The sequence below is a fragment of the Heteronotia binoei genome, chromosome 5 (genome assembly GCF_032191835.1).
Source record: "Heteronotia binoei isolate CCM8104 ecotype False Entrance Well chromosome 5, APGP_CSIRO_Hbin_v1, whole genome shotgun sequence".
NCBI lineage: Eukaryota > Metazoa > Chordata > Lepidosauria > Squamata > Gekkonidae > Heteronotia > Heteronotia binoei.
Genome location: NC_083227.1, coordinates 3,123,717 through 3,137,023, shown reverse-complemented (window position 1 = coordinate 3,137,023; position 13,307 = coordinate 3,123,717). Strand labels below are relative to the sequence as shown.

Genomic DNA, 13,307 nt, shown 5'->3' with positions numbered 1-13,307 from the left:
CTGCATTGTGCAAGGGGTTGGACTAGATGACCCTGGAGGTCCCTTCCAACTCTAGGATTCCTGGCACTTAGAGCGGTTCCTCAGTGGAACAGACTTCCTCGGGAGGTGGTGGGCTCTCCTTCTTTGAAGTTTTTTAAACAGAGGCTGGATGGCCATCTGACAGCAATGCTGATTATCTGAACTTGGGGCAGATTATGAGGGCAGGAACGGTTGCATTAATGCTTAGTTCTCATTGCTCTTTCCTGTTGTTGTTCAGTCGCAAGTCCAGTCCGGCTCTTTGCGGCCCCCTGGACCAAGTCTTTGCGGCCCCCTGGACCTCCTGTCTTCCACCATCCTCCGAAGTCTGCTCAAATGCATGTTTGTGACATCAGTAACACTGTCCAGCCTTTCTTGCAACCCAGCAAAATGCTGATTGTCTCTGGGATCAATTTTTCTCCAGGCCAGTTTGGCCAGGATATTATTATTATTATTATTATTATTATTATTATTATTATTATTATTATTATTATTATTATTATTATTATTATTATTATTATTATTATTAGCCATCTTCTGGGCATGGAGCAAGGGTCACTGGGTGAGTGTGATGGAAGGTATTTGTGAATTTCCTGGACTGTGCAGGGAGTTGGACTAGATGACCCTGGAGGTCCCTTCCAGCTGTTATGATTCTATGTGATTGTTCTCCAAATAAAAAACCGGACCCTAAAGTGATTGTGCAGTAACTATACTAACCTGTGGACTAGACTATATCTTGAAAACTGCCATTAAATTCTCAAAGCAAGGCCATAAGACAAAAAACAGAAGTTCTTCATAAAACCGGAGCAACTAGCTCCTAGTTTTTCCGCAATATTAATGAACAGTCAAGGCTGAGATGAGAGGCAGTTTTGAACGTCTGGTACTTTTCCTGACCAGAATTTGAACTTTATAGAGGTTATGAAAATACATAATGCATAAACATTCATAATTAAAACCGTGCATATGCAGATTATTTCTTTTCCCTTGTGTGTGTTCTTTGGTGGTAACTAAGGAGTGCATTCTTTTGGAAACTTTTTCCACATTGCAGGCATTTATATGATTTCTCCCCTGTGTGAATTCTTCGATGGAAAGCAAAACTGGAACTCGAACTGAAATTTTTCCCACACTCCAGGCATTGATATGGTTTCTCACCAGTGTGAATTCGTTGATGGGAAGTAAGAGTACTACTCTGACTGAAGCTTTTCCCACACTCCTGGCATTTATATGGTTTCTCCCCTGTGTGTCTTCTCTGATGGACACTAAGGTATGAACTGTAAAAGAAGCTTTTCCCACACTCCAGGCATTTGTATGGTTTCTCCCCTGTGTGAATTTTTCGATGGGTAGACAGACTGGAATTCACACTGAAGCTTTTCCCACACTCCAGGCATTGATATGGTTTCTCCCCTGTGTGAGTTCTTAGATGGTAAGTAAGTTTTCCACTCTCACTGAAGCTTTTCCCACACTCCAAGCATTTATATGGTTTCTCCCCTGTGTGACTTCTCTGATGGACACTAAGATGTGAACTCTGACGGAAGCTTTTCCCACACTCCAGGCATTGATAAGGTTTCTCCCTTGTGTGAGTTCTTTGATGGGAAGTAAGACTGTAATTATGACCAAAGCTTTCCCCACACTCCAGACATTTGTATCGTTTCTCTCCTGTGTGAATTCTTTGATGGGAAGTAAGACTGGAACTGTGACGGAAGCTTTTCCCACACTCCAGGCATTTATATGGCTTCTCCTCTATGTGAATTTTCTGATGGATACTAAGATTTGAATTGCGGCCGAAGCTTTTCCCACACTCCAGGCATTTGTACGGCTTCTCCCCTGTGTGAATCCTTCGATGGGAAATAAGACTGGAACCGTCAGCAAAGCCTTTCCCACACTCCAGACATTTATATGGCTTCTCCCCTGTGTGAATTCTTTCATGGTTAGTAAGAGTGTTTCTCTGGCTGAAGCTTTTCCCACACTCCTGGCATTTATATGGTTTCTCTCCAGTGTGAACTTTCTGATGAACACGAAGGTATGAACTGCAACGGAAGGTTTTCCCACACTCATGGCATTTATATGGTTTTTCTCCTGTGTGGATTCTTTGATGGGAAGTAAGGCGCCCTCTTTGACTGAAACTTTTCCCACACTCCCAGCATGTATATATTTTATTTCTGTTACACATCCTTCCTTGAATATTGATTACTGATATTTCAGTGAAATTTTTCTTGCTTGCAGTGCGCTCATTCCTGTTGTCTCCTTGAGATATTTTTTGCCGTAATGAGTCGTCCCTCCGTAAAAGGCCAGAATTGCGCCTCTGGTTAGGTAGGTGTTTTCCCTCCTCTTTCCTTGGTGCATCCAAATATTCAGACTTCTCTTTCACATCTGAATACGGATCCTCTCCTTCCATCCACTGGTGCTCTGCTTCTTTTACTGACTGCCAGGTGTCTCCTGCCGAAAGAAAGGGATACCTGGTGTGATGATATGACGCTTCTAGTCCAACAAAGCAGGAGTCAAGTTGCACCTTTAAGACCAACCAAGTTTTATTTAGAACGTAAGCTTTTGTGTGTTCTCTAAGCACACTTCATCAGGCGAGGGGGATCAGGTATTGTGGGCTGGAATACATGCAGTTTGTTGATTAAGAGAGCAAACTAACAGATCACATGGTCACATAAACCAGTGTGGGTTGGCCATTTGGTCTGGATAGCCATAAAAGGTGATAAAATCCCCTGCCAAATGGCGTTTCTGCAAATCTAAGTAAATCACAAAAGGACATGTCTATCCTAGTTGTAGTCTACAACTAGTAGTCTACAACTACAACTACTACAACTAGGATAGACATGTCCTTTTGTGATTTACCTAGATTTGCAGAAACACCATTTGGCAGGGAATCTTATGACCTTCTATGGCTATCCAGACCAAATGGCCAAGCTGCACTCTTTTATGTGACCATGTGGTCCGTTAGTTTGCTCTCTTAATCAACAAACTGCATGTATTCCAGCCCACAATACCTGATCCCCCTCGCCTGATGAAGTGTGCTTAAGACAGCACGCGAAAGCTTACGTTTTAAATAAAACTTGGTTGGTCTTAAAGGTGAAACTTGACTCCTGCTTTGTTCAACTGCTTTAGACCAATGGGGCTGCCCGCTTGGATCTAACTTCTAGTCTAAGCTCGCTTAAAATCTAACTTCCCAATTCCCTCTTCTCTCTAACTTCTGACAGCCCAATCTTTTGGTAGAGATCTCTGACCAAAATTCTACGGCTCACCTCCCCAGAATGAGAATTGCATTCTGGGGTTGGGGAAACCAACTCTATTGGAACTTCAGGGGGGTTATACAGCTTTCTAGCCTGGGAATCTAACTTCTTATCTCAATATTAATCTTTTTCCCAGGTCATCTTAGCCTTTTCCGCAAGCTGAAATCTCCACCATATCTAAATCTGAATATCTCTGACCAAACTCCGGATAAGTTCCTATGAGAAACTTATCCTTCCATTTGCATTTCTTGGCTTTTCTAACAAACCTAAGCTCAGCAAAATATCATCCTGAAATAACCTCTCAGAACTAAGCTAATTCTCTCTTCCGGCAGCTAAAATCTAGAAGCTTCTAAGCATTAATGCTTCTCTTAAATGTTTAAACAGTACAAAGAGATAAAGTGTGAAGTAAGTGAACCAATTTTTAATTGTTCCTGCAACATCCATAAGTATCTAAATTTCAGCCAAGTAGCACTTTAAGACGAACACAGCTTTTGGGGAAACGTTTTCAGAGTCAAGGCTCCCTTCGACGTATTTCAAAGCATCATAGAGTTGGAAGAGACATCCATGGTCGTCTAGACTAGGGGCTCCCAACCATCGGGCTGTGGACCAGTACCAGTCCGTGGCCTGTTAGCAACCGGGTCGTGAGTTGTATAATTATTGCATTGTATATTACAATGTAATAACAGAAACAAAGTGCACAATTGTATCATCCTGAAACCAGTGTTCCATCTAAGCTGAGTTCGTAAGCGCTAGCTCACAGTTTTTAAGCTTCTCGCTCACACATAGAATCATAGCGTTGGAAAGGACCTCCAGGGTCATCTAGTCCAACCCCCTGCACAATGCAGGAATTTCACAACCACCTCCCTGCTACACCCTCAATGACCCCTGCTGGTAAGCAGCAGAAGAAGAAGAAGCAGAAGAAGAAGAAGAAGAAGAAGAAAAAGAAGAAGAAGCAGAAACAGAAAAAGAAAAAGAAGCAGAAGCAGAATTAGAAGCAGCAGCAGAAGAAGAAGGAGCAGCAGAAGAAGAAGAAACAGAAAAAGAAGCAGAAGAAGAAGAAGAAGCAGAAGAAGCAGAAGCAGCAGAAGAAGAAGAAGAAGCAGAAGCAGCAGCAGCAGAAGAAGAAGAAGCAGAAGCAGCAGCAGAAGAAGAAGCAGAAGCAGCAGAAACAGAAAAAGAAGCAGAAGCAGAAGCAGAAGCAGCAGCAGAAGAAGAAGAAGCAGCAGCAGAAGAAGAAGCAGCAGCAGAAACAGAAAAAGAAGCAGAAGCAGCAGAAGAAGCAGAAGAAGCAGCAGCAGAAACAGAAAAAGCAGAAGCAGAATTAGAAGAAGCAGCAGAAGAAGAAGCAGAAGAAGAAGAAGCAGAAACAGAAAAGAAGCAGAAGCAGAATTAGAAGCAGCAGCAGAAGAAGAAGGAGCAGCAGAAGAAGAAGAAACAGAAAAAGAAGCAGAAGAAGAAGAAGCAGAAGAAGAAGAAGCAGAAGCAGCAGCAGCAGCAGAAGAAGAAGAAGAAGCAGAAGCAGCAGAAGAAGAAGAAGCAGAAGCAGCAGAAACAGAAAAAGAAGCAGAAGAAGCAGAAGCAGAAACAGAAAAAGAAGCAGAAGCAGAAGAAGCAGAAGCAGAAGAAGAGAAGCAGAAGCAGCAGAAGAAGAAGCAGAAGAAGCAGCAGAAGAAGAAGCAGAAGCAGCAGAAACAGAAAAAGAAGCAGAAGCAGCAGCAGAAGAAGAAGCAGCAGCAGAAGAAGAAGCAGCAGCAGAAACAGAAAAAAGAAGCAGAAGCAGAATTAGAAGAAGCAGAAGCAGCAGAAGAAGCAGCAGCAGAAACAGAAAAAGCAGAAGCAGAATTAGAAGAAGCAGCAGAAGAAGAAGCAGAAGAAGCAGAAGCAGCAGCAGAAGAAGAAGCAGAAGCAGCAGAAACAGAAAAAGAAGCAGAAGAAGCAGAAGCAGCAGCAGAAGAAGCAGCAGCAGAAGAAGCAGCAGCAGAAGAAGCAGAATTAGAAGAAGCAGCAGAAGAAGAAGCAGAAGAAGCAGAAGCAGCAGCAGAAGAAGAGCAGAAGCAGCAGAACAGAAAAAGAAGCAGAAGAAGAAGCAGAAGCAGCAGCAGAAGAAGCAGCAGCAGAAGAAGCAGCAGCAGAAGAAGCAGAACAGAAACAGAAAAAGAAGCAGAAGCAGAAGCAGCAGCAGAAGAAGCAGAAACAGAAAAAGAAGCAGCAGAAGCCGGAAGCCGGAAGGAGGAGGAGGAGGAGAAGAAGAAGAAGAAGCCGGAAGGAGGAGGAGGAGGAGGAGAAGGAGAAGAAGGAGAAGGAGAAGAAGCCGGAAGCCGGAAGGAGGAGAGGAGAGAGGAAGGAGGAGAAGAAGGAGAAGAAGAAGAAGAAGAAGAAGAAGAAGAAGAAGAAGAAGAAGAAGAAGAAGAAGAAGAAGAAGAAGAAGAAGAAGAAGAAGAAGCCGGAAGCCAGGAGGAGGAGGAGGAGGAGGAGGAGGAGGAGGAGGAGGAGGAGGAGGAGAAGGAGAAGGAGAAGGAGAAGGAGAAGGAGAAGGAGAAGGAGAAGGAGAAGGAGAAGGAGAAGAAGAAGGAGAAGGAGAAGAGAAGGAGAAGAGAAGAAGGAGAAGGAGAAGAAGAAGAAGGAAGAAGAAGAAGAAGAAGAAAGAAGAAGAAGAAGAAGAAGAAGAAGAAGAAGAAGAAGAAGAAGAAGAAGAAGAAGAAGAAGAAGAAGAGAAAGAAGAGAAGAAGAAGAAGAAGAAGAAGAAGAAGAAGAAGAAGAAGAAGAAGAAGAAGAAAGAAGAGAAGAAGAAGAAGAAGAAGAAGAAGAAGAAGAAGAAGAAGAAGAAGGAAGAAGAAGAAGAGAACTCTAGGATTCCTGACTGGCCTGGAGAAAAATTGCTGACTGACCCCAAAATGACAAAGCACATTTCCCTGGGTATGTAAGAAGGGGCCACAAGAACTAAGCATTATTGTCTTAGCTTATGAAAAATGGCCCCAGAGCAAAGTAATTTATGCAACAGCTCCCAACTTTCATGCCAGTCGCTGTCAAAGCAGAATTTTTGCTCACAAGGCTCCACAGCTTAGAGGGAGCCTTGCCCAAAACCATCCCCAACCCTCCCCCCCCTGGTCTGTGGAAAAATTGTTGTCCACCAAACCGGTCCCTAGTGCCAAAAAGGTTGGGAACCACTGGCCTGCACAATGCACAAACTTCACAAATACCTCCCACCCCACACACGCATCCCCAGTGCCCTCTGCTCCACGCCCTGTAGATGGCAAAACCCCCCCAGGATTCCTGGCCAATCTGGCCTGGATAAAAATTGCTGTCTGACCCCAACGTGTCAATCAGCATTTTCCTGCCTAAGTTCACAGAATCCGCATTGCTATCAGGTGGCACATCCAGCCTCTGTTTAAAAAGTTTCCAGCTATTCATCAGGAGAGATGAATCCAGACCAGGGTTTAAACATACCCTGGGAAAGCCAGGAATTCCTCTAGAAGAGGCTGGATTTTATATTGGAGTACTGTATGTACCAGACCTTCCACAGTCATTTGCAACACAATTGACTGATTGTAAATTAATGGAGAATATGGAGAGCCAGTTTGGTGTAGTGGTTAAGTGTGCGGACTCTTATCTGAGACAACCGGGTTTGATTCCCCACTCCTCCACTTGCACCCGCTGGAATGGCCTTGGGTCAGCCATAGCTCAAGCAGAGGTTGTCCTTGAAAGGGCAGCTGCTGTGACAGACCTCTCCAGCCCCACCCACCTCACAGGGTGTCTGTTGTGGGGGAGGAAGGGAAAGGAGATTGTGAGCCGCTCTGAGACTCTTTGGAGTGGAGGGCGGGATATAAATCCAATATCTTCTTCTTCTTCTTTCAGCTGCACGGACTTTATACGTGCAAATGTGGAAACTAGATAAAATGCCAGAAGTATGGGAATGGACTTTGAAAGTTAGGTATTGGAGTGAAATGAATAAACTTACAAGAATCTTAAAAGAAAAAAAAGATCTAGAGAACTTTAAAAATGGCCAGAGTAAATTTCAAAAATCTATTGAAACACAATGGAACGTTAAAGGACATCTGGTGATTTTCGACAATGGTTAACTTTTAAAGAAACAATATATGGATTATAGTTAACGGACTATTGGATTAATGGACAATAACTGATTTTTGTTTTTCTACCTTTTTTAATGAAGAAGAACCAATATGGTAATGGATTATTATTATAACTTTTGGGGTTTTCTTTGAAAAAAAGATTCTTTGATAGAGTTTATTACCTTATAACAGACGCTAGATGGCCACCTGACAGCAATGAAGATCCTGTGAATTTAGGGGGAGGAGTTTGTGAGTTTCCTGCACTGTGCAGGGGGTTGGACTAGATGACCCTTGAGGTCCCTTCCAACTCTAGGATTCCTGACCGTTAGAGCGATTCCTCAGTGGAACAGGCTTCCTCGGGAGGTGGTGGGCTCTCCTTCCTTGGAGGTTTTTCAACAGAGGCTAGATGGCCATCTGACAGCAAGGAGGATCCTGTGAATTTAGGGGGAGGTGTTTGTGAGTTTCCTGCATTGTGCAGGGGGTTGGACTAGATGACCCTGGAGGTCCCTTCCAACTCTAGGATTCTATGATTCCATAAGTCTCAGGGCAGGTTACAACAGTTTAGTTGAAGGGACCTCAGGTAAAACGGGGCTGGCAAACACCCCAGCCAGAAAGACGCTCCCTTTTAGAATAGGCAATACCCAGATGGACTTGCAGAAAGCCTATAATAGCAGGCAGAAGGAAACTGCCTCTTTTCCTGGGCTGAAGCTCTACAACAACCATTTCAGCACCCACAGTTCATCCAGGTTCTGTTGAGGGGTTAAATAAGGCCACAGACATTCACCAGCCCTTGGAGGGAAGCGCAGGCAACACACAGTCCCAAGGCAGACATCCACAGCCCCTACCTGCCCATCCCTCTTCTTCGTCACAGCCCAGAAGAAACAGGTCTTCTTCTTCCAGTCGGGATATGAAGTCAGGTTTGGCAGCCAGAGGTTCTGTGCATCAGCAGGGGAAAACCCACAAAATTAGACCTCTTCTGTGTCCCCATAAATCCAGCAATTCCAAACAACAGAAAACAGCAAGGCTCCTTAAAGAACTAAGAACATTTGTGGCAAGGGACTAGCTCACGTTTTCTTCTGCTCACAGAGACTCACAAAAACTCATTTTGTTAGTCTTTCAGCTGCTCCTGGATTCGCACTCTTTCCTGCTGCTTGATCTAACCCGATAGGCAGCCGTGTTGGTCTGAAGCAACGGAACAAAGTAGGAGTCCAAGAGCACCTTGAAGACCAACAAAGTTTTATTCCAAATGGATAAATTCTGATAAATAATGCTTTAGGGTTTGTAGAGTCTTTCGGGCTCAAGTGCCGTGTTCTACTGAAGAAAGTTTTTCTTCCAGACGTTTCGTTCTCAGCTGCGGAGAACATCCTCAGTGGCGTTGCAGCCGGAGCAGGCGCTCAGACCTTCTTGGCTGCTGTGCATTTAGTGGGGCCAGGGCTGCTGGAGAGCTGCTATTTCTAGGCTGGAGGGGGTGTGGTGAAAGGGCAATAGGTTTGTGGATGTGCCCATTGTTTGGTGGGGCTTCCTGGAAGGGAAGTGATAAGGAAACTGGCTGTTGAATGTGACCATTGTTCTGTGTTAATTGCTGGGAGGGTTGGAAGGGGTGTGAAGATAAGGAAGATGGTTGTTGACTGTGCTGATTGTTCTGTGGAATGTGCTGGTTGTTCTGAGACTTTCTGCAATTTATGGTCTGTAGGGTGTTTTGCAGAGCTGGGTACCAAGATTGGTGGATGGAAATGCCTTCTTCCTTTCTGTTAAAGTTGTGCTGGTGTTTGTAAATCTCAATAGCTTCTCTGTTCAGGCGGGTATGATAATGTGATTATAATGCTTCGCTAGGGGCGGGGCTGGATTTTTATTATTATTATTATTGCATTGTAATATTATTATTACATTGTAATATATAATGAAATAATTATACAACTCACAGCCCGGTTGCTAACAGGCTACGGACCAGTACCAGCCCATGGCCCAAGGATTGTGGACCCCTGCGCTAGACAACTAGAGGGGTGCTGGCGTAACACAGGCCGTTCCGTGTTTCTTCCCTGAGATGGAACATATGAACCTATGAAGCTGCCTTCTACTGAATCAGACCCTCCTGGATCCATCAAAGTCAGTCTTGTCTACTCAGACTGGCAGTGGCGCTCCAGGGTCTCAAGCTGAGGTTCTTCACGCCTACTGGCCTGGATCCTTTTTAGTTGGAGATGCTAGGGATTGAACCTGGGACTTTCTGCTTATCAAGCAAACGCTCAACCACTGAGCCACCGTCCCTTCCCTAAAAAGGTAAAGGTAGACCCCTGTGCAAGCACCAGTCATTTCTGATTCTAGGGTGGCGTTGCATTATGATGTTCTCATGGCAGACTTTTTACAGGATGCTTTGCCATTGCCTTCCCCAGTCTTTTACACTTTCCCCCCAGCAAGCTAGGTACTCATTTTACCGACCTCGGAAGGGTGGAAGGCTGAGTCAACCTGGAGCTGGCTACCTGAAACCAGCTTCCGCCGGGATCGAACTCAGGTCATGAGCAGAGGGCTCCAACTGCAGTACTGCAGCTTTACCAATCTGTGCCACGGGGCTCTTAACAAAGGAAAGGTCCCCTGTGCAAGCACCAGTCGTTTCCGACTCTGGGATGACAGCACATAACAACATTTTCACGGCAGACTTTTTACAGGGTGGTTTGCCATGGCCTTCCCCAGTCTTTTACACTTTCCCCCCAGCAAGCTGGGGACTCATTTTACCGACCTCGGAAGGATGGAAGGCTGAGTCAACCTGGAGCCGGCTACCTGAAACCAGCTTCCGCCGGGATTGAACTCAGGTCATGAGCAGAGCTTGAACTGCAGTATTGTAGCTTTAACACTCTGCGCCACGGGGCTCAAATGCCAACTGAGAACTCAAATGCTGGAAAAGACAGCAGAGCTCCTTCCAGGGACATTTCGAAGCCCAGGAAAGGCCAGGCCCAGCGAGGAGGGAAGCCCCTGCCTAGAACACCCCACCATCTCCACACCAGGCTTCCCTTGGCACCTCTTTCGATGCCCCCTCACTTGGCTCAGTCACAAAAGTGCCAGGCAGGGGGTCCCCCTCTCGGCCTTCAATGGCTAAGGGGAGGTGGCTAATGCCCTACAGCGGTGTTTCCCATTTGCAGGGTCGTGACCCGGTACCAGGCCACAGAAGCCTCAATTCCAGGTCACAAGGAAAGCCAAAGCTAGCTCCACACCCAGCAAAGCATGAGTTCTGCTCTGCTTCCTTCCTTTCCCGTCTCTCAGTTGTGCAGATAAAAGCTAAGCTTGAAGACTGACACAGGCTGCAATGCCTGAGCTCCGTTTTCCTTCCTTCCTTCCCCCATCTCTGTGTTATGCAGTTAAAAGCTAAGCTTGAAGACAGACACAGGCTGCAATGCCTGAGCTCTGTTTTCCTTCCTTCCTTCCCCCATCTTTGTGTTATGCAGATAAAAGCTAGACTTGAAGAAAGACACAGGCTGCAACGCCTGAGCTCCATTTTACTTCCTTCCTTCCCCCATCTCTGTGTTATGCAGATAAAAGCTTGGCTTGAAGACAGACACAGGCTGCAAAGCCTGAGCTCTGTTTTCCTTCCTTCCTTCCCCCATCTCTGTGTTATGCAGTTAAAAGCTTGGCTTGAAGACACAGGCGGCAATGCCTGAGCTCCATTTTCCTTCCTTCCTTCCCCCATCTCTGTGTTATGCAGATAAAAGCGTGGCTTGAAGACAGACACAGGCTGCAACGCCTGAGCTCAGTTTTCCTTCCTTCCCCCATCTCTGTGTTATGCAAATAAAAGCTAGGCTTGAAGACTGAAACAGGCTGCAGTGCCTGAGCTCCGTTTTCCTTCCTTCCATCCCCCAATGTCTGTGTTGTGCAGATAAAAGCTAGGCTTGAAGACTGACACATGTTGCAAAGCCTGAGCTCCGTTTTCCTTGGAGACCTCTATAGTAGAAAGAGACCGGCTTTCCTGTGTCCTGGCTCCATCCCAAAGTCTCCTTGCTCCATCCGCAGATTTTAGTGAGTCACGAAGGAGAAGTGTAAAAATAACTGGGCCACAGGGGAAAAAAGTTTGGGAAACCCAAAATTTTGGACAATCTCATTGGACAAATACAGATAATCAGAAACATCGACGTGCATCTTGGATTTTTAACGGCTGAAAAATATATGGAATCGATTTTATTGTATATTCTGGTTTTTTTTAAAAAAAAATATTAGATGTGGTTTTTAACTGTTGTTAGCCGCCCTGAGCCCATGGGGGGGGGAGCGGGATATAAATTGGATAGAATAATAAGCCCAGCATAAATAAATAAATAAGTCACAGGTTCAATCCCCGGCATCAGCCATTGCAACCACGCCCTTCCTCCTTAAAGGCTACCTTACTGTCACTCCCCACCAAAGGAAGGAGCAAAAGATCCTCACCCAGAGAGGCCACGTTCCCAAAATTCTCCAGCATGACTTCCTTGTACAGAGCTCTCTGGGCTGGGCGCAGCAGCGTCCACTCCTCCGGGGCGAAACGCACGGCCACCTCTTCGAAGGACACGGCCGCCTGCAAGAAGGAGAAGGAAGCGTTTCTTTACGTCACTGGAAGGCTGGTCCAAGAAGAGCCCCCTGGAGACATCTCTCCCCCCCCCCCGGCCCTCGCTGGGGGTATTTTGGGAGAAGAGGGGCTGTCCTCACTCGCAGTGGGCTAGCAACCTTCTGGCGAAGAGGACAGAGATGTGCAGATGATAAAGGACGGAGCAATTTTCTGCAGGAAATCCAGTCTTGTTTGTTTCGGAGACATTTTGGGTAGTCTCACGTCAAAAGTAAGGTTCTGAATTTCCTGCTTCTGTGCAGAAACCACCCTAGCGGGGGGGGGGGGGGGGCGACAGTTTTGCTGCCTTCCCGGTGGGGAAGAATCCCGATCCAAGAGAGAAGAAAACGCCTCCTTGCTGTCTCACGTCTCCCTTACCTGAGCAGGCTGCATGGCGGCTCCTTTCCCTTCCGCTCCTGCCTGGGAGGGAGAGAAAGAAAAAGAAAGAGGGTGGGAAACCCTTTTTGCTCCACGCTCAGCCCTTATGCATTAAAAGGTAAAAGTAAAGGCAGTCCCCTGTGCAAGCACCAGTCGCTTCCGACTCTGGGGTCACGTTGCTTTCACAACGTTTTCATGGCAGACTTTTTACGGGGTGGTTTGCCATTGCCTTCCCCAGTCCTCTACGCTTTCCCCCCAGCAAGCCGGGTCCTCATTTGACCGACCTCAGAAGGATGGAAGGCTGAGCCAACCTGGAGCCAGCTACCTGAACCAGCTTCCGCTGGGATCGAATTAGGGACCTGAGCAGAGGGCTCCAACTGCAGTACTGCAGCTTTACCACTCTGCGCCACGGAGCCCTGTAAGCATGGGGGAAAGGAAAGGTCCCCTGTGCAAGCCCCAGTCGTTTTCGACTCTGGGGTGACGTTGCTTTCACGTTTTCACAGCAGACTTTTTTACGGAGTGGTTTGCCATTGCCTTCCCTGGTCCTCTACGCTTCCCCCGCCCCAGCAAACTGGGGACTCCTTTGACCAGCCTCAGAAGGAGGGAAGGCTGAGTCAACCTCGAGCCGGCGACCTGAAAACCTAGCTTCCGCCGGGGATCGAACTCAGGTCGTGAGCAGAGCTTAGAAATGCAGTACTGCAGCTTTACCACTCTGCGCCACGGGGCATTAAACCTGCTAGTTAACACCAAACCGGCTACCACTGAGGCAGGGGGAGGAGAATTTGAAACGGCACCCATCCACCTTGCTTGCAAAATTCAGCTTCTTCTCCAAGCTGCTTTGGACAAGGAGGCAGAAAAGCCGGGAGGGGTGAGTGTGGGGGGGGTGGAGCTCTGGCAGATGCCCACGTGCTCCCTTTCCTTCAGCCCCTCCCCCCCAAACCCCTCCACTCCTTCATCTGCTCCCTCCTTCACCCCACCCCGCCTGCCCAAATCTCTCTCCCAGCCCCACCCCCTCCCCTCCTTCCTAAAGGTGCCTCTGGAACG

General features: G+C 46.7%; 1 protein-coding gene across 1 annotated transcript; it reads right to left on the bottom strand.

Moving 5' to 3' along the window:
* Positions 1 to 882: 882 nt before the first annotated feature.
* On the bottom strand, positions 883 to 12,301 carry LOC132572122 (zinc finger protein OZF-like). The gene is made up of 4 exons (XM_060238925.1): positions 12,264 to 12,301; positions 11,732 to 11,858; positions 8,170 to 8,259; positions 883 to 2,451 (listed from the first exon to the last, which is right to left on the bottom strand). Exons 1-4 carry the CDS (start codon positions 12,276 to 12,278, stop codon positions 986 to 988), a joined length of 1,698 nt encoding a protein of 565 aa, XP_060094908.1. The 5' UTR covers positions 12,279 to 12,301; the 3' UTR covers positions 883 to 985.
* Between the last annotated feature and the right edge of the window lie 1,006 nt (positions 12,302 to 13,307).